This window comes from Bubalus kerabau, chromosome 3 (assembly GCF_029407905.1).
Source record: "Bubalus kerabau isolate K-KA32 ecotype Philippines breed swamp buffalo chromosome 3, PCC_UOA_SB_1v2, whole genome shotgun sequence".
In the NCBI taxonomy this organism is placed as follows: Eukaryota; Metazoa; Chordata; class Mammalia; order Artiodactyla; family Bovidae; genus Bubalus; species Bubalus kerabau.
This window is the reverse complement of record NC_073626.1, coordinates 167,945,713-167,967,660: the sequence shown is the minus strand read 5'-3', so window position 1 is coordinate 167,967,660 and position 21,948 is coordinate 167,945,713. Positions and strand designations below refer to the sequence as shown.

Genomic DNA, 21,948 nt, shown 5'->3' with positions numbered 1-21,948 from the left:
AAGTGTCCTATAAAAATGTTGTCAGAATAGATACTAGTAGAAATAGTCATGAGAACACATTGACCCATGTTGTAGCCAATATTGGATATGATCTATCAATAATTTAATTTTCACAGAATCTGATAGTTAAAAATATCTACCAGTGTTGTTTAAGTTTCTTTTTCTGATTATTGATTTGGCTTTATGTATATTAGCTATTTTTTTCTACCGTGAATACCTGTCAATAAGCTTTATCTATATTTCGACTTTTTTTCTTTTACATACAGATTTATAGGGACTTATGTGCTACACATGCTTATAGTGAGGGTGTCGTATATGTTGCAAATACTTTTCTCCTAGTCTATCACTGCCTTTAATTTTATTTTTGGTGTCTCTTATACACAGAGCTTTCACTATATATAGTCAATTTTGTCTTCTTGGTAGATATGGAATTTGGGCTTAAGATGCTTTTCTCTACTCAGCAAAGCATTACAAAATGAATTATTTTTTAGTATAATTTAAATTATTTTATAAAATGCCATTTTAAGTTTTGGAAGTTGTTTCATTTTTAACTTTTAAATGGAACTAGAATTTATTTTAGTGAATTACATGGTGAATTTTAGTGAATGAACATATGTTTTTGTTCAAAAGAATGAACAATTACTCCCATGTGATTTGTTGGATAACCTATTTTTTCCCCACTTGCCACACTCATTTTAGGTTTATTTCCAATATGCACTGCACTCTATTCCTGACCTCTGTTCTGTCATTTTGTTTTCCTCTATTACATCCTTTCTTCCAATATGAACCTATTTCATTACTGTAGTTTCATAGTATAATTTTAAATCTGATAGAGCAAATTCTCCTCTATTATTCATTTTAAACATCATATTGCCTTATCCTCACACAGTTTTCCTTTAACCTAGATGAATTTAGAGTCAGGTCTTCAAATGTGATACAAAATTTATTTGGTATTGGATTTTATTTCATTTATTTGCTTATTTATTTGGCTGCACAGCATGCAAGATCATAGTTCCTGACCAGGAACTGAACCCATGCCCCCTGCAGTGCAAGTTCAGAGTGTTAACCACTGGACCACCAGGGAAGTCTCAAGAGTACTGAATTCCAGATTAATTTGTGTGATAGAGCCTGTGATATGCTGTCGGGCAGCCATTAGGAAAGACTTCAGCCTTTCTGCAGGGGCTGCAGGCAGAGACATCTCCACCTAGTTACCCCAAAGGACCTGCTTCCACTGCTACTGCTGTGTGAACAGAGAGGTGTTCACGCTCTGTCCATGGGATTCTCCAGGCAAGAATACTGGAGTGGGTTGCCATTTCCTTCTCCAGGGGATATTTCTGACCCAGGGATTGAACCCCAGTCTCTTGCATCTGCTGCATGCACAGGCTGATCCTTTACCTCTAGTGCCACCTGGGAAGCTGGAGGGGTGTAAAAGTCAAGCCATTTTGGCCCAGGTGGGATTGTCCACGGCTTCAGAGCTCCCTCCAGATTGCCTTGCCAGGTTGCCCATAATCATTTAGTTTTGTTCTCCACCCAGTTCTGCTTCTATCCTCTTCCCATTTGTGGATCTCTAATACCCATCTTGCACCCTAAATTCTATTTCAGCATCTGCTTCTGGAAGACCTGAATCTGTGAAAATTTGGGAAGAAGTGACATATTTACACGATTGGCACTCTGTTTGCTAATGAGTGAATTTTCTTCTTGAGAATGGTCAGTCATTATCCTCATAAAAACAAGTTTCATGAAATGAGTCAATGGTCGTGGTGTTTATTCATACTAAGAATACACACCGTTCTGAAGGAAAACCAGCAAAGTGCCTGAAACAGAAAGTTCAAGCAGGCGTCAGGCTATTAACATCTCTGAATGAAGCAGCTGGAGTAAGGCAACAGGGAGGGAAAGACTTCCCTGTTGGGATAAGTGGGAGAGGATCAGCCTTGCATACAAGATGAGCTGCTCAGCACCAGCCCACTCCTGCTCCGTAGACACATGGACCCAGTGTGCCCCCTTTTCCAGTTTTATTTTTGCCAAGAGAACCCTTAAATACATGTATTACATAAAATGTCCTGCTTCCTGATCTAGAAAATGCACAAGTATGTTTCCAACCAAAGATCTTTTTCAAGAAAAAATAAGGTTTGTGAAGTCAAGAAGAAAAGATTTACTATACCAAATATGAATTAAACTTTAACTTACCTTTAACCATATTCAAGTTTTCATAGTCGTGAGACATGAGATGACAATTATCTTTGAAGCCAAAAGTCTCCTTTCAGATTCAATGAACCTCAAATAGTAGTAGATGAGACTGCTTGCCTTGATGTGAAAGGCCTGTGAGACAGGTGTTAGTCCCAAAGTAAAAATCATTTGTCATTTCTCCATCCCTAGGGAGGGAGTAAGTGAGGCCAATGAGAGAGAGACCAAGAAGCTTTTGGAGATCCCACCAAAAGAAAGAAATATTACAGTGGAGAATAAATTGTATGTGTTATATTTGTGCCATTAAGGAAATGACAACCACTCCAGTATTCTTGCCTAAGAAATCCCATGGACAGAGGAGCCTAGCAGGATATGGTACATAGAACACAGCTTAGTGACTAAACCACCACCACCACCATGATATTTCAGAAAATCATGATACGTCTTAAAATTTATAAAGTGTCACAAAAGGAAATGTTTACTTCCTGTATTTAAAAATTATGTTATAAAATGTTTGCATTCATTTATTTTATAAAATTAGACAGTATTATGAAGTTTTTGGTACCATCATGGAGCTTTGTTTTCTCCAGGATAGAAGCTCTACTAGAATTTATTATCTATGTATTCACTCATTTTTATCTTCCATAACAAATTACAATGTATAATGAAAGAAGCCAACTTTGTTTTTCTGCAGAATGACAGAGAAAATACAGTCCCTTCATCATTTTAATGGCACCTTAGCGGGAGATTTCCAGCTTACCTAGGGTCTGTGGACCATCTCCGGCCCAAGGCTTAGAGATGCAGTCCCTTCATCATTTTCACTGTCTCCTATGGAAGCTTTAACTCCCAAACCAGTTACATTTGCTAGAGCAAGTTAGAATGGTTGCAATGAATTGAATATTTTTTATGCCAGCTAAAGGTCAATTCTTCTATGTGTTCAATTTTTTTAAACATCAAATGTGTTGTGTTTAATTTCAGTTAATATTAACAAAAAATAATAAAACAGGAATGAAATCAGATTGTTTAATGAAACTCAAAAAAGTGTTTGCTTTTAACAAGAAGAGATTGAGTATTAAAATATATTCAGAATTTATCAAGCTACTTATAACAAATAAGTGGCACCAAAACTGACCAATTTAATTTTGGCTCAAAAAGCCCAACACCAGTTTCAAATGTTTTGCTGTCATCAATATTAACAAGATGCTATAAGTTTTATGAAATACATATTTATTTCATTGGCATTCTAGGTAATAGTTCAGAAAAGTGTTCATGAAAAATGAGCAACATAACAATAGTAAAGAAGAATAGAAAATCATTGTTCCAATGAGGAGATCCAATGATAAGGGAAGCCCACTCAGGAGATAGCAACACATAATAATTTGAATAGGCAAAATTTGGTGTAAAGAAGCATTAACTGTAACAGAGGAAAAGATATACAGCATTCAAGAGAATTCTAAAAATTACCTTGGGGTTGAGAGATATAACCTAAGGAAGGAACAGATGTGGACGATGGGATTTCCTTCATCAATGCTGGGATTCAGAACTCATTAGAGTATGGTTGTGGCTTAATGGATAGCAGAGTAGTTTACTGAGTTGCCTTGGGCCGGAGATGGTCCACAGATCCTAGGTAAGCTGGAAATCTCCCTCTAAGGTGCCATTAAAACTCTATGAAGATGAGCATCACTTATATTTGGAGCTGAGATGATATGAATTGATCGTTTTCACAGTTGTTTAACTTTCTATTATCTAGTCATTTCTGTGTGGACATATGTCCTTAAGATTTTAAGCAGTTTATAAACAAAAAGAACCTTATGTGTAACACAGGGGATTCTATTCAGTATCTTGTAATAACCTATAATAGAAAAGAATATGAAAACATTAGATATTATATGCATTCTTTTTAGATTCCTTTCCATTATAGGCTCTTTAAATATATATGTGTGTATATATATATATATATATATAATATATAATGTACTCAGTCACTTTAGTAGTGTTCAACTCTTTGCGACCTTATGGACTGTAGCCTGCCATGCTCCTCTGTTTTGGGGATTCTCTAGGCAAAAATACTGGAGTGGATTGCCATGCCCTCTTCCAGGGGATCTTCCTAACCCAGGGATCGAACTTGCATCTCCTACATTGGCTGGCAAATTCATTACCATTGAGCCCCAAATATTACAATAATCATATTCTAAAAGATACGAGCATATCTAACACGTGGGTGGTAAATATAACATGTAGCCTGTGAATCTAAGTGTTTCCTAGAAATCTAAATCAGCATTTTCTAAAATGTTTCATAAAGTGTCTCTCATCTGTTATCCATAGACTGTTTGTTGCTTATTATTTATTCTACTTATTTTTTGGTTTGAAAAGGTAAGAGACGGTCAGGGAGCTGAAGTATTTCATACTTTATAGCTGTTATTTTTTTCTGATTTCCAGATTATTATCATTGGCATAGCTGTTTTTCTGTAATGGAAATGATACTCCTTTTAATACCTGTAAATATCTGTGAAAATCAGTGCTACTCCAAATTTTGTAAGAACTGAAGCTCATACAAATTGTGGAGGGGTGTTCTTTAAGAAAAAAAAAATTATTAATTCTGTGATTTCTGTAACAATATCCCACTGAGCCTAAAGTGATTGTTCATCCAACCTAATCTCTGAGCCAAATCTCAAAAATTCCCAGAAACACTTCAATGTTCCCAAATCAAGGAGAAGTAGGATGGAAGGTAAACTAAAGTAGAAAAAGACATCACTCTGAACTGATTACTTATAATCCAAAAGGCCTGCTTTTGCAGACTTTACACAATTGTATGATCCTCTGAAGCCATTGCTGGGCTTCTCCCAGCATCTTAGAACGGTTTTCATATAAATATGTGTGGCCATAAAACTGACGTCATTAGTTTCCCATTAAACCTATCTTTGGTGCTCAACCTAACTATAATTTATTAAAATCTATTTGTGTTTACTTACCTCTTCTGTTGAATTTTCTTTTACTTGTTGCATATTTTCAAATGCTTGATGAGTCTTGATTTTCTGCACATGCATTGGCTAACGAGAAGTGGGCCGACCAGTTTAGGAAGGTGTCATGGATACCCTTTGTACTAGACCCATGTATTCCTAAATTCCACCTATGCCTTGATTCTTAGATATTGCAAGTGATATGTTTTACATCTTGCCTGGTGTATAAATTCCTCAGCACCTACATATCTGGCCCTTCCCCTCCCTGACCTCCTGTTCACTGTATTTGTGGCTGGTAGGGTTCCTCAACACATCAAAATCTTATTATTTCAGAGGTTTGACAATCCCGCAAACACTATTCATTGTTTATATCTCACCTCACCTCTTTAGATTTAATTAATAATACATCTACAAAGCAGGAAGAAAAAGCTATAAGGAGTCATCAGAAAATACTGAGTCAATAATTTTGGGCCTTATCCATTCCTTGCTTCTCTGTGCTCACTTTTATTCATTTCTATGCCTTGATTCCGGAGAAGGCAATGGCACCCCACTCCAGTACTCTTGCCTGGAAAATCCCATGGACGGAGGAGCCTGGTAGGCTGCAGTCCATGGGGTCACGAAGAGTCGGACACGACTGAGCGACTTCCCTTTCACTTTTCACTTTCATGCATTGGAGGAGGAAATGGCAACCCACTCCAGTGTTCTTGCCTGGAGATTCCCAGGGACGGAGGGGCCTGGTGGGCTGCTGTCTATGGGGTCGCACAGAGTCAGACACGACTGAAGCGACTTAGCAGCAGCAGCATGCCTTGATTCACTGTCTTGTTTCCCTTCCTAAACACTTTTGATCAAGTTTCCCAAATGACTCTTTTGAAGACTCCTGATATAAATGTGAAAGAAAGCCACACATTCAGAAAAAAAAAAAAAAAAAATGAGGTAAATTTCCTTAAAAATTCCTTCCTAGCCATCTTTGGGATAAATTGTACTTTTTCCAAAACTAAATAACACTACAAATGTTATTTTAAAAATTTACTGTATTCCTACTCCTGTGTTTTTCCCTTACAGACTCCTTATCCTCATGTGTAAGTTTATGTTGCAGTCTACCATCCCTTTCATTTTCCATTTTTTTCAAGCCCAACCTTATTATTGACTGTTTCAATACTTGACAATAGAGACTTGTCTTTTTCTTACCCAGTGCATACAGTCTTTTGAATTTGAGATTGTTGATGGATGATGCTGGGGTCTGGAAAGCAAAAGGGCCTTATAGTTTGATACTGAAGCTGGAAGGTTTCTGGAAACAAGTGGAACAGTTTGGAACCTGGACAACGCGATTAGCATTGTAAACTAAGAGAAACCAAGAATTTTCTAGGGTATGAGAAACATTTGGATGCTAGTCTTAGATAAAGTCTGGAGGCTCCTCAAGCCAGCAGCCCATTTTGACATAATTATCATCAGAGATGTATAATCATCTCCAAGTGGTCTCAGTAGTCTTTTTCTCTTCAGAAACTTTCCATTGTAAAAAGCAAAGTGTGTATTTAGCAAGGAAGCAATATGTGTATATGTGTGGTCTCTAATACAGAGGTGTCAAACCCCAAGGCAATGAGGAGGGTGAGGCAAAAAAGCCTTCCCTGGCATACATAGTATAATCCTATGGCCTCACAGCAGCCGCCTTTCCGCCTTTCAAATACTTCTGAATGTTGCCACATCTGAATATCAATCTCAACACCACACCTTATAATTCTTGAGGTCTGAACTAGGGGGCTAACTTGGTGATTTAGTCCCTGAGTGCTGTCTGACTCTTGGAACCCCCTGGATTATAGCCCGTCAGGCTCCTCTGTCCGTGGAATTTTCCCAGCAAGAATCCTGGAGTGGGTTGCCATTTCCTTCTCCAGGGGATCTGCCTGACCAGGGATCAAGCCTGGGTCTCCTGCATTGCAAGTGTATTCTTTACGGCTGAGCCAGCCAGGAAGCCAGCAATTTAGTAAGACTAGTAATCGTATGCACCGTGTAAACTCTAAGAGGAGTAGAGTTGTCCTTTATTCAGTACCAAATTCCCATCATTGCTTCAGTTTGCACAGGAGCACTCAAGAATAATTCCTTCAGGTCTTCCCCGGCCCTCCAGTGGTTAAGACTCCAAGCTTCCTCTGTAGGGTGCATGGGTTCCATCCCTGATAAGGGAATTAAGATCCCCCTCATGCCAAGCGGTATGCCAAAAAAATTATTTATTCAGTGAAAGAAGGCAAATATTTTAATATGCTAGCATTACACTTTAAATGTACTAAAACTTCTTAACTATATAACTAAAATAATAACAAAGTTTTTTGTTTTTTTTCTATCTTAGTGTCATGAGTAGCATATTTCATGGATCTTTGTGAGGAAACGTGGCTGAAAAATCTGAAGGGGTCAGTGCCCAGTTCTTTCAAAACCGGGTGTGACTCTGTTATTCTTTTCCCCCATCCCCTCCATTTTAAATGATATGACCCAGTGTCTTCCCTAAAGAAAGAGTAAGAATTTGGATGGATGCATTTCCTAAAACAAAGTACATCCTTAAGCCAATAAACCTTTTGTTGAATGGAACTGAGAAGGCACTTTGAAACATATCAAGAAACTTAATATAGTGTGGCCGTGGTTACCCTAAGGAAAATGTACAGGCGAAATCCATTTAAGAGCCAATTTACTATTTGACCTTAGTGAACTCATTTGACTCTCCTTGCAGCCAGTTAAAAGACTGATATGAAATTATCAATAATGGCAAAAAAATAAACCCACTATAGTCCTCTACACTGAACCATAACTGTGAACTTTATTCCACTGGAGGGGAAAAGATGGCCTCTTTGGTGTTAAAATAAGTATATTGAAGTTAGATGAGTTAGTTCCATTGTTGTCACACTTCCCAGGTGGCGCTAGTGGTAAAGGACCTGCTGCCAATGTAGGAGACAGAAGAGACGTGGGTTCCATCCCTGGGTCAGGAAGGTCCCCTGGAGTAAGAAATGGCAACCCACTCCAGTTTTCTTGCCTGGAGAATCCCATAGACAGAGGAGCCTGGTGGGTTGTTGTCGATAGGGTCTCAAAGAGCCAGACACAACTGAAGTGACTTAGCAGGCAACTAGTGTAGAGCTTTTGTGTACTATTCAAAATGTGTTTGAATTTCTGCAAACAGTGAATAACAGACACTAATTTAAATGAGAGGCTCTGTTGCTGTGGCTTTGTTTTAGAATCAGATAAGCTTAGCTTGAATTTTCAGAATCTATAAATACCATCTGTATAAGTTGGGGCAAGTCCTACAAATTTCAACAAGTTTACCTAGAAAATAACTATAATCATAGAGCTGAGGTAGGAATTAAGCAAAACAAATTCATCAACAGTTCAGTTTCTACCATGAAGTATGTAATAATTGTGTTGCTATTATGATTAATTATGAACTTAGGGTATCATTGTGTTCATTTTGTGAACTAAAATCATTTCTGAATACTTTTAATATCATGCCCTAATCTTTTATTTTTCCTCTTATAGTTATACAGTTCTACCATATATCTTGCTGTGTTTTATACTTTAATATGAACTTCTTTAATTTATATAATAGCAATGTGGGGTTTAAATAAATGTGTAGGTGGATTGTTCAGTCTCTAAGTCATGTCCAACTCTTTGCAACCCTATGGAGTGCAGCACACCAGTCTTCACTGTCCTTCACTATCTATTAGAGTTTGCTCAAACTCATGTCCATTGAGTTGGTGATGCCATCCAACCATCTAATCTTCTGTGACCCTCTTCTTCTTTTGCCTTCACTCTTTCCCAGAATTAAGGTCTTTTCCAATGAGGTGGCTCTTCATATCAGGTGACCATAGTATTAGAGTTTCAGCTTAAGAATAATTTCTTCCAATGAATATTCAATATTCAATGAATGATTTCCTTTAGGATTGACTAGTTTGATCTCCTTGCTGCTCAAAGGATTCTCAAAAGTCTTCTCCATCACCATAATTCGAAAGTGTCCATTCTTCTACTCTGAGATCACTGGGAACAATGAGTCTGAGGGAGAGCAGGGAGAACAGAAGAGAATTCAGAATATGGGGCACTTGTCATGAGCTGAGATGAATGGAAGTTGGAAGTGTTGACAATGGAAAGTATGGTTAGTTATTTCTTGTTCAACCAAGAGGTAGGGTGCATAGAGAGCCTCTGAGTAGCTAAAGAAGTGGAAATGAAGAATGAGAATAAATTAGATTCCTCTTAAGAATGAACATGGAAATTTGTGAGAAATTTTGAAATTATAATAAATTACTCTGAAATTCAATGTATAAGAGAAGATGTAAGTAGTTGATTAAGTAACCATTAGAAACTATTAAAGGAGGCTGCTGTATGACAAATGCACATTTTTTATAAGTTTGCTGAACTCCAGAACCTTGTTTTATATATTTCAGACACTCAGTGGCACTATAGTTATCAACACTTCAGTAACATTAAACATACTGACTTGCTCCCTATTTTGTTGTTATTGTTGTTTAGTCACTAAGTCATGTCTGACCCCATGGACTGTAGCATACCAGGCTTCCCTGTCCTTCACTGTCTCCCTGAGTTTGCTCAAACTCATGTTCATTGGGTCGGTGATGCTATCCAAACATCTCATTCTCTGTTGCTCCCTTCTCCTCTTGCCTTTAATCTTTTCCAGCATCAGGGTCTTTTCCAATGAGGCAGGTCGTGTCCAATGAGTCAGCTCTTCACTGGCCAAAGTGGCCAAAGTATTGGAGCTTCAGCTTTAGCATCAGTCCTTTTAATGACTATTCATGATTGATTTCTTGCTCCCTGTTTAAGCCAGATTAATTCTAGAAGTATGGCTGAACAAATGAGTGTGTTAAACACTTTTTAAATAAATGAATATCTTTTCTATGAATACCAGTCTAGGATTGCTGGGTTTTTTTTTTTCCTTTAGTGCCTCCAGAACACTTTAGATACACACTGAATCATTTACTTGAAATTAGGTGCATATGAAAGAAAAAATGTAGTTTCCTCTTATTTACTGGATTGCCCATTTGAAGCAGAAGCCAGAGGGTGACTAAGGACAATTGGGGGTCACATAACTAGGGTGAAAGCCTCAGTCTTCAATGACTCACTGGCAAGAGTCGTTCACCATACAATCTCCCAGGCAACTGGAAACGTGGAAAAATGTGTGCATTTTTCTGTAAAAGATTTCTTACTAATCTTATTTCTTGATGAATAAATACCAGCAACAACAAAGTCAACTAATTTAAACTATTGCTTTTATTATAATTACACGGGAGCACAAATAAATAAGCACAAAATATTGCAAAATATTGCCAATGCACTAAAGAAAACAATTTGTTTTCAAACAACATCTGGTTACTTCAGTAGTATCAAAGTACATTTATAATTACATATTACCTAAAAAATCAAGTACAAAAATTAAAAGAAATTAAAACATCAGTGTTTGTATTAATATGTATATAGAAATGGCTAACAACACATGAGTAGAGAAATCTGTTATCTAATGCTTATTTGCACAACTTTTCAGGCACATACCTGACATTTTTAATGAGTTATGAAAAATGCAATATGACATTCAGATTTTTAAATACGGTAAACATGTGATGTTGGAATTGATGTTAAATGGTTTCTTTTAAAAACCCTGTCTTTTAAAAGCGTAGTGTCATTATCCACTAAAAAACATATTATTTGATATCATTTTTCTCAATAGCTATTTGTTTCAATTTCTTGAAAAGAGCAAGAAAGTAAACATACAACTGCTAAATACGTAAACACGTTTTTAGTGCAAGATAACAAGACCTGTGACTTTACTGTGCTTTGTCTTTTATAATCACAGTGCACTTCACACAAATTGCTACACTATAAATGTTAACTGAAGGAGTTCCAAACAGAAGAAGTGCATACTAAACATTTTCATATATATTATATACAGTATGTATACTGTATGTGGGTGTATACATGTGAAAATGTAAATGCTTTTAGGGTGGGCAAACCCAGTCATATTTGGGAATAATTCAAAACTTCAAGAAGATCTTCACATAGGTTTGGTTGAGATAAATCCAGCAGTGTTACTGTAAAGATGTTTTCCCTTAAATTTAAAACTTTATAATATTTAAAGGGAAATAGACTTTTTTACCCAGGTAACACACATCTTGCTACAATGTCATTGACCCAAATATCAAAGGGTTTTAAACAAATCCAAACCCCCAGCTATAATGTTCAAAGTCCAACATGGCAAAATGGATTATTCTGTTACTGGTTTATATAGACAGCAGTACATATCCTATGTGTACACATAGAGGTTTACACATAAACATATTTTATATTTAGACATCAACTTTAGTATGTTTAGCATTTTATTTTGATTATACACTTGATCCGGGAAAAACATATAAACACATATATAAACACATAAGAGATGTCGAACACATATGATATTGTATATCTTCTTCAAAACTCTGTTGGAAACTACTAATGATTGTATAATGAAACTCCTTGAAGGCAGGGACCACATTTTTCTGAATGCTTAATGTCAAATGCTTTAGAAATGCTTTAAAATAGCTGATATATAAGTTGCTCAATAATGAACTGTTAAATGAATAATGGATTAATAGTAAATTGTTCACATTCCAGAGTTAGCTGTAATTTTTCCCTTACAAGGAAGATTCAGTGAGTTAAGCTTAAGTACATAAGTAGCATTTTTTTTTCAATTCCATTTAAGTTTGGGATGCAATGAATGGTGAATTGCTTTTCTATTCTACTTCTACTTCTTTGCAAGGGTGAATTCCCTCTCATCTCAGATAATTTGCTGTTAATATCATACACATGTTTCCTTAATTTTATAGGTAGCCATAATTAGCTTACAATTACTTTTCAATTTTAGGGAAGTAAGTCAACTTAACATAGAAGTAATATTGAAATTGCATTGTATGTGCATTGTTCTGATGTCTCATTTAATTAAAACAATAAAACAATAGAGTTGTTTAGTTTATTAATTTGATTACCAAACTCGCTCATAAGAGTCAAACCACTTTGGATATAAGGATGCGGCCTAAGCCAAAATGTAATAAGAAACATGTTTCTCTCCAGAAAAATGAAAGAAACCCGTTTGGGACCTTGGGGTCTCTGAAGTCCTAGTGTCACTGGTTTGAAAAGCGAAGTTGTATCTGGCTATATCCATTCAATTACCGTGTATCTGAATATGAACAGTCTTTAAAACTACACTATTTAATTTCTTAATATTTTGCATTGTTTCATTTTAACATCTATTTTGGGGGAGTGGGCATTACCTTTTCCACAAATCAATCAGTTTTCACTCCAAACTTGCTTCCATAGTACCAACACTCAGGGAGATGTTGGCAGTGTTTACCTAAAGAACTACTCTACTGTGACATTTCAGAAAATGCTGGCTTCTGAGACTGGATAGAAAAGCAGGATTTGATATTTACCTTCCATCAGTTCTAAAGAAATGTGTGTCTTCTAAGAAGTTTTTCACATATAAAAACATCTTGCTGACAGCCAATAAAGTTCTGTTTCTATAAAATTTGCTCTGAAACGATCATTTTTTATAGGGCTGAGCTTTCAACTGGTAACCATACAATGATATGATTTGTTCTTTGGCACTGCTAAAAAAAAACTAAAATAGCATATGGAGTTTTATCACTCCATAGTGTTCTGGCTGTGGTTGGAATTTTTTCATTATTTGACTAAATTCATAGGTATAAGTGCCCTAAATGGCTACTGTCAGAGAGTAAGTTTTTCTTTTTTATCCTAATGACCTCTTTTTCCCACATAAAGAAATGCTGCACAAAAAGGAAATTAATTATATAATAGTTATTGCCACATCGGCTAAACTACAGTGAAGAGTTTTATAGGTACAGAATATAATTTCTTAAGTTAAATATCAGTGAAGCTGCTTTTCCAGATCTTTCAGTTACTTCCCACTGAAGGCAAGATTTGGAGACAGCAAATGGAAATGGTTGCCTAAGGTCAGATTTTCAAACAAGCTACCTTCTCAGAAAATAACTTGCTTGAAAAGGGAGTGTATGAAACCTGGCAACAGCATTCGTTTGGCAGAACAAATGGAAATGGCTGAACCCAACACAAATCATTTTGTTAACTATTTCCTTCTTGACAAGTGGCCAGCATTAAAAAATATCTTCTGCCTAATTCAGAGAGATATGGTAATGATGGGCATTTGAAAAACACACCTGTGTGTTTTACCTAAATGAAAATTTCAGGGGAATTATCCAATTGTAACTAGGTCAAGCCTGACATATTCATATGACATATATGTATGTACATGTATCAAGATCATCATAAAGATGCTAATCATTGATGGCTTACATATATCTAATTCATGGGCTTGAGTGTATGTGGTCATAATAACTTAAATCAGGATAATAATTTGAGTCATAAACACATTTAATGTCAATTCTAAGTTTTACCTTAATACATTTTCACCACTCTTAAGATTTGTACCCCATTGATTTTGGGGTTTGAAACATAATCTATAACTGGTGAAATACGACAGCAGGATCTATTTAAGCTACTTAAGATCTCTCCATGATTTCATGTACTAACTTGTGACTCTACTTTTGTTTTTTTCCACCTCAACGATGCAAGCAAAATTTAAAACATCAGTAAGCATTCTATGTATACAGTTCCCCCACCGAGTACTCATTCTCGTGTAGTGTACACACGCACACATAACAGATACACATGCTCCCACTCACCTTATTTCCCTTATTCTTTCAGAATTCTAGTTGGGCATCAAAATATACATTAATTATAAAATATTAAAAAATTATTTTATAACATTTCAAAGGCTTGAAAGAAACTATTACTGATAAAGCATTACCAGGTCTTTAGCAATATAGATTACAAAATTCCCCTACTTCCTGTTATATTTGGTTATATTGAGCAGCACTGTACTATCGCTGTCAAAACCCTTACAAGGAAAACCGCTATGACAACAACTTCAAACACAAACCTTTTCTCTCAGAAATATAATTCTAAATTGATTGTTAAAGAAGAATCACATACTGTCCATTTTTTGGAAGCATAAATAGTAATTTAAATATACAAAATATATATGATAGTTTCCTTTTTATTCCTCCATGGGGTTATTTATACTCAACAAGTTACTCTTAAAAGATATATATGATTTGTTTAACTTAAACTTTACCACCTCAAAAATTGAATCCACCCCATCTCCCATCCCCTGCATTTCCTGTTTCTTCCTTGAAATAAAATAAAATAAACAATTGGTCATAATTCTTTGGTCATGGTGTCATCATCGGTAAGAACGTGATGAACATGCACAAAAGATTAACCCCCCAAATAGGGTGATAACTCGTTGAAAAGTTAACATGAAATACTACTCCATTCAGGCATCTAGATTTTGAGAAAGCTTGGCATTTAGTGTACTGAAATATGCAAACTCATCTGACTGAATGTTAATTGATCATTTTCTAGGGGAAACAAACATACACGTGAAAAGTTACTCAAAAGTAGCGATTGCAGCAGCTCTAAAGCCACTGGTCTCACCTTGAAAGCAGTCGTGCTGTTTCGCCTTCTATTCCTTGTCCCTTCCATTGTCACAGTGAACCCTGGTCTCCTCCAATCAGATCAATGATGCAAGGACATGTGTCCCTAAAGTCATTTCTGAAAGAAATGTTTTCTGCTGGGATGTCCAAATATACCCTAGTAACTTTCTCTGGAGTCTGACTCACCATTGCTTAGTATAAACAAGACGACATTTGAAGAGAAATTCTTATAAAGCCAATGTGGCAAAAATATCAGTGTTGATGCAATGCAGATGTCCAAGTTCAGCATCACATTGGCATTCATTTCCCATCAAACCCTTAAAAAGGTACAAAGCAACAAACAGATGTTCTTAACGATGTGATTTTCAACTTCTACATTACTAGCACCAGATCATATATTATGTGATTGAACATAATTCATACATGAGCTAGTGTACAGAAACCAAATGTAGGAAGAAAGAAAAACATTTTAAATGCAAAAATTAATAATCAAAGGCATCAAGGGACATATAAAAGAGATAACAAACCAGTTAATACCGAAATTGTATCATATAGTAAAACTCTTGGTATTTCTATCATTTATATATGTATAATGTGTATTATTTCAGGTGTCACCCATAAACTAGTAAAATATTTACATCTCAATATCTTCTGGATTCAAAATAATCCATGATAAATAAGTGTGCCTTAAATGCAAGGAAATACGCATTTTATCTTGAACTCGCCATGAATAGGCACAGCTTCCCATGGGCTTTCCAGGGAACCACTGGCATTCCATTCTGACTGAGAAGATATGTAACAGTTACTTATCACATGACTGAGTCGACCTCCCTCTTCGTGTTAAGTAACGTGGAGCTCACGCCATCCTGCACAGTCATATGGCAGTATCCCAGAATACCGTTTGCTGTTTAGAATAGGGTGGAGGGCTGTACTTCTTTGCACCTGCATTCTTCTTCCAGCTGGGTAGGATAGGCATGCTATCCTGTTTGCAAAGCCCCTTTTCCGTTTTCTGTCTAGCTTTTATTTCCTTGCACAAGCAACGCTTTTTCTCAATCATCTCAAGCATTGTATGGTCTCCATGAAACCACTGCATGCATGCCACCTAGCAAAAAAGAAAGAGTGAATACAGAAAAAAAAAATGGAAAGAAAGCAGATTTGTTTTGCACTGTGCTAGTAGTTGTTTTGAAAAATGTCAGCCATTTCTATATTTTTAAAATTCTTACAAAGCAAAATTAAGGCATAGAAGTGCCAAAAAATTTGTACTTATATTATTAAACATTGAGATATTATGAAACAATAATTTAGGAGTGAATATTTTACCAATATGTTCTAAAACTCCATGCTATGGAAATAAAATCTGTAAAATTTTTAAGCCATTTGCCAAATATTTGGCTATTATTTTTATGTTGACTCCATTGTCTTATGGGTCTCAATATTCTAAGTTCAATTATTAGCATTACTTTCAAGAGAGATCTTATATGAATGTGATATGTTTTCATGAACATTTTTATTAGTGAATTAAAGGTTAACATTTGTTTATAAATAGCATGGAATTTAGACTTTTAATCATTCTTCTACCAAAATGAATTTCAATGTACATCCAATGCTTGGAATATAAACACTTAAATAATTACTCTGCAAAGAAGTTTCACTATACATCTTGATGCTACAGAATATGTTTAATTAGAATCATTGGTTTCTACAATCATACTGATCCAGATCCTGAATATTTCCAGAACTTCAAAGAACCAGATTCATCAGGTCAATTGGATATCAGGAGAAGATTTAGAGATGACTGTATATTGATACACATACATCTACTACTGGACAGGCAAACACTGCTCCCAGGTGTATGTGACTATGTCCACCAGTAACTGTTCTTTAGCACAAAGCTAGCAGGTTGGATCTGTTACAGAATAGCAGTGTGATTGAGACAGAAATCCAGGATGGAGATGCTTACAATTAATCATTTGAGCAAATCTATTGTATGACTTGAGAGTTAAAACAGCTCACTTGGAGGCACTAAATTTAATGATACAATTCTAGGAAATAATTGACAAATATTTATAACACTTTTTCTGGGGCTTCCTGGTGGCTCAGTGGTAAAGAATATGCCTGCCAATGCAGGAGACATGGGTTTGATCCCTGGGTTGAGAAGATCTCCTGGAGAAGGAAATGGCAACCTGCTCCAGTATTCTTGCCTGGGAAACATGAACAGAAGAGCCTGGTGGGCTATAGCCCATGGGGTTGCAAAAGAGTCAGACATGATTTAGCCACTAAACAACAATATAAAGCTCTATACCAAAACCCGTTCTTATTACTTTGCATAGTTTAATGCATTTATTCCTCACAATGACAATGCTCTGAATTAAGTACTCTTAATCACCCCATGTGTATGTTAGTTGCACAGTCATGTCCAACTATTTGTGATCCCATAGACTGTAGCTCACCAGGTTCCTCTATGGAATTCTCCAGGCAAGAATACTGGAATGTGTTGCCATTCCCTTCTCTAGGTGATCTTCCTGACCCAGAGACTGAACCCGGGTCTCCTGCATTGCAGGCAGATTCTTGACCGTCTGAGCTACCAAGGAAGCCCCTGTTATCCCGTAATGAGTAAAATGAGACTTGGAGAGATTTAGTAATGTGCCTAAGCTTACAGAACCAACAAATGACAGGGTCACATTTGAACCCAAGAGTTTATCTCAGCACCTGTGCCCTTCAAAACTCCATGCTACTGGTTCTGGTGCATGTGAAACTGGAAAGGATTGAGACGAGTCAGTACAACACCCTCCAAGGATGGTGAGGAAGCTAAGTTTTCAAGAATTTGTACATCTTGCCCAAACCAGGAAGGTAGGTTTTTATGTGAACAAGGCAAAACTGAATTCTCACATTTCTTGAGTCTTTATGGAAAGGACAAGATCTTGAGCTAGAAGTCAAAGATTCAAATTCTGAAACTTGATGAGTTTCCATTGGTCACTCCTTTTCTCAGTTCTTTATCTGAATAACTGAATTGATAACATCTTCATTTCAGAAGTTAGTTTAAAAATTAGATTGGGTAATGAAGGTGAAATAATTAAAAAAAAAAAAAAAACAGTGAAATATTGCCCTGGAATTATTATCCTAATACTGACAAATACCTAGCAACAGTTCCATACATGCTCTCTGCCATTCATGTGGAAAGAGCTCTACATATGTTATATTAATATTAAAGCCTCCCAGCCACACTGAAAGTTAGGGTTTAGTTACACATCACAAGTGAGAAAGACAAGTCTCAGAAAGCTTAAGGAACTAGTTCAAGGAAGGTCATAGGTTACTGGCTGTGATGCAAGTCTATTTCAAATTCAGATCTGTTTGACTCCACAGTAAATCATCTTTCTACTACAGCAAGCTCCATCTCCTGAATATTATTTAGAGATTATAATAATAGTTGTTGTTGTATGTACTACCATTTCCAGATGCTATTAAAAATGCAAATATATTCATAGCTTTATGAGTGAATAAAAACTGCTTGTCAAATAAGTAAAATCAATGGCTTGAATTGATTAGCCTATGGCTTAGATTCCAGAGGGTGATTCTCTTGGGTAACTATCTTGTATGTAATAAGCTTAACTTGACATAAAGTTTCTTGAAAGGATGGGCTGTCTTTGACACCTTTTGGTGTCCTCTGGCCCCAAGCAGAAAGGGCCATGGCCATGGCTGTTCACTTTTTAAGTGAATTTCTGGGACAATGACCAACAGGTTTTTGTCCCAACATGAGACTGTCAGGGTAGCTCATAATTTTTCAAACGATTTGTAATATTTTATAACATGATAATCTAAGCAATAAAAATACGATAACTCTATTTGGGTGGAAATACAAGCAAAATTTATTGAGTGACTATAAACTGTTATAAATGGAATTTATAATACAGAATTCTCAGAGGGCTAGCCCCAAATAGCATCCAACACAGTAGCCCCGACATGCAGAACGGAATCATTTCTAATAAAAGTTTTAGAAACGGAGTGAGGCCACCATCGCTGTACAGTACTTGCTATCCTCAGAAAACTCTCAAGATAATTTCCTTTTTAGTAAATTCTCACTGGATTTCACAGATCCCAGTGAAATCACAAAACCTCCCATCTTCTTTAAGGTAAGATATTTACAGCATCACTTCAATATTTGCATGGTATTTACTTGTCCATACAAACATTAAATCACTTATTAATTTCCTTTAATATTTTTAGGGTGTGAATCAGTACATATAACTGAAAAATAATTTTTTTCTGGATTCCTCTGACAACAGTGCCACCAATATATTTCATTATATTTCATTTCATTTCATAGTTGTCATTACAGTTCATAAATGCATTATATCATTGAGAATAAGTGTTTTCAGTCAATTAGTATTTATGCTAAATAGGTATGTCAATTTATTAAGAATAACCCATTCTTTAAAAATATAAAGAATAAGAATTTAAAAATTGAGTTATAAATTGAGTTTCATACTCATTGCATTTTTATTTTAGAATACTTATATATCACTTGATTGATATATAATGGTTCAGAATAGTACTAGTAGACAATCACTCTTGTTTTCCAGACTGACTCTGCAATGTTTAATTATTTTCTTTTGGGGGTCTGTTACACAGTCAATAAAAATTCCATGACAAAGCATTGCCCAGTGTATGAAAGAAGGAGAGGTATTCTAAGAGAATTCAGGTTCTTAGAAGATAGTAAAATTCATTTTTTAATTTTAAAGTTTAACAAATCTAACAAGTCTGGTACAGAATCTTCTAATGTTAAATTTGCTATCAAACTTTTTTTCTCATTTAAAATACCACCCCCAAATTGTTATTATGTTGCAATAATATGATTAAATGAAGAATGAGATTCAGTTTGGGGGGGATAAATCTGCTTCTCATACTTACTTTTAAAGAACACATGTTTTTGAAAATTTTTTCCTGAAGAGTACACATTGTTTTTAAATCCCCAAGTTAAACTCAGTGTTATTTCTATGCCTATTGACATGGCCAAATCCCTTCCCCCTAAAATGTGTCCAAAAATTATATTTCATCCTGATAGTATGTGTTAATTCATTACTTTAGGCATAACAAATAGTATGTTTAGGCATTATATGAAGTGTGTTAAGACTACTACCCATAAAAGGTATTGCTGCTGCTGCCCCTAAGTTGCTTCAGTCATGTCTGACTCTGTGCGATCCCATAGATGGCAGCCCACCAGGCTCCCCCGTCCCTGGGATTCTCCAGGCAAGAACACTGGAGTGGGTTGCCACTTCCTTCTCCAATGCATGAAAGTGAAAAGTGAAAGTGAAGTTGCTCAGTTGTGTCTGAGCCTTAGTGACCTGATGGACTGCAGTCTACCAGGCTCCTCCATCCATGGGATTTTCCAGGTGAGAGTACTGGAGTGGGGTGCCATTGCCTTCTCCATAAAAGGTATTGAGACTTTCCTATTTTTTTTTTCATCTAATTCTTCATATTTAATTTAAATTTAGCTGTAAAATTCCATTCCACTTCATACTATAGTTGAAACATTTCTATGCCAATTTATAAATATTAATATTTAAAAGTAAGCCTAGTAAATAAACTCTAGTAGTTTAGTTCTTTAGGGGCTTCCCTGGTGGCTGAGATGGTACAGAATCTGCCTGCAATGCAGGAGACCCGGGTTAAGCTCTGGGTCAGGAAGATCCCCTGGAGAAGGGAATGGCTACCCACTCCAGTATTCTGGCCAGGAGAATTCCATGAACAGAGGAGCCTGGCAGCCTACAGTCTATGGGGTCACAAAGAGTCAGACACAACTGAGTGACTAACCCTTCCTTAGTTATTTAATCAAGTGGTCTGTTTCTTATCTTTAATCCAAATGCATTTATTGTATGAACCATGAAGGAAAGAAAAAAAAAATAGACAAGCAAGTAAGCATGCTCTGGGAGACAATTATTCACTTAGTATGAACACACTTATATATCTTGGAGAAGATTTTCCTATTAGCAAGATTCAATGGAGACAATATTTTTGCCTAATTTCATGGAGATCAAATCAAATGAATCTCCTCCTCAAGAAGATGAATCATAAATATACACCCCTCAGGTGTAGGCTATACACATGACATTTCCAAAGGGTACAATGTGGAAAGGAGGAGAAGATGAAGTTGACATGAAGAAACCCGTCTACACTACCTACACCACACCAGGTGGTCCACACTGATCAGTAATGTTGAGAGAATGCGTTCTTGATATCACATGATGAGAAGTGCACTTAATCCCTGTGGTCTTCCTCCTCTAAACCATAACTCCAATAGAATCATGAGAAAGACACCAGACAAACCCAAATTGAGAGACATTCTACAAAATACCAGTCCAGTAATCCTCAAAACTGTCAAGATCACATAAACTAAGGAAAGTCTGAGAAGCAATCACAGTATGGTTTTAATAACAATCTATCAATATTGAGTCTTTAGTTGTGACAAAAACACCATAATAGTGTAAGGGAATAATAAAAGGGAAAACTGAGTGTGGGGCATGCAGGAATCCTCTGTGTGTTTTCTGCCACTTTTTGGTAAGTTCAAAACTATTCTAAAATTCACAAAATATATATTTTAAGAAATGACATGATAGGATCACATTCTTTCCAAAGAATAAGTAACTGTATCTTTAATTCTTTAGAGGGAAGCAACGTGGTATAATAGAAGAGTTAAATGACTTGACTGGGATCTTGATTGTTGTGCGACCTTGAGAAGTCATGTGTCTTTCTGAAGTTGTATGTACTTCCTTTATACATTATATATGTATATATGTACATAATTCATATATACACAGTATGTACACTTGAATATCTTTATATATATATATTATGCATATTTATGCACCACATTGCACAAGGTTACAGGAGGCAGTTAACTAACATGCAAGAAATTGAAAAGCAGTAAAGTCCCATACATCATTCATGATCTTATCTACTGATTCTTCAATGCATCGAGAATAACGTAAATGAGGAATTTTAATTCAATTCAATAATTATTTTCTCCAAAAAAAAACAATCAAGTACTTCCTAATATTGAGTACATTTTATCCCAAAAGCAAAGAAATAGTGAGACTATCCAATAAAAAAATCTCTATAATGTTTAACTAAACTATTCAATTTTTCAAAACATGTAAACCATAGGAGAAAATAATACTCTGAGTAAACACATGGAGCATTTCAATATTAAAAATGATACAAGAATTAAGCTGATGCAAGCATATCTATCTGTACTGATTTTGATTTTT

General features: G+C 35.8%; 1 protein-coding gene across 1 annotated transcript in view; it reads right to left on the bottom strand.

Annotated features, from left to right (window-relative positions):
• Positions 1-15,560: 15,560 nt before the first annotated feature.
• The window catches only part of NYAP2 (neuronal tyrosine-phosphorylated phosphoinositide-3-kinase adaptor 2), a 312,055-nt gene continuing 305,667 nt past the window's right edge, over positions 15,561-21,948 (bottom strand). The window contains exon 8 of the mRNA XM_055573610.1: positions 15,561-15,788. Within this exon, the coding sequence (XP_055429585.1) occupies positions 15,561-15,788 (228 nt within the window). The remainder of the gene's footprint in view (positions 15,789-21,948) is intronic.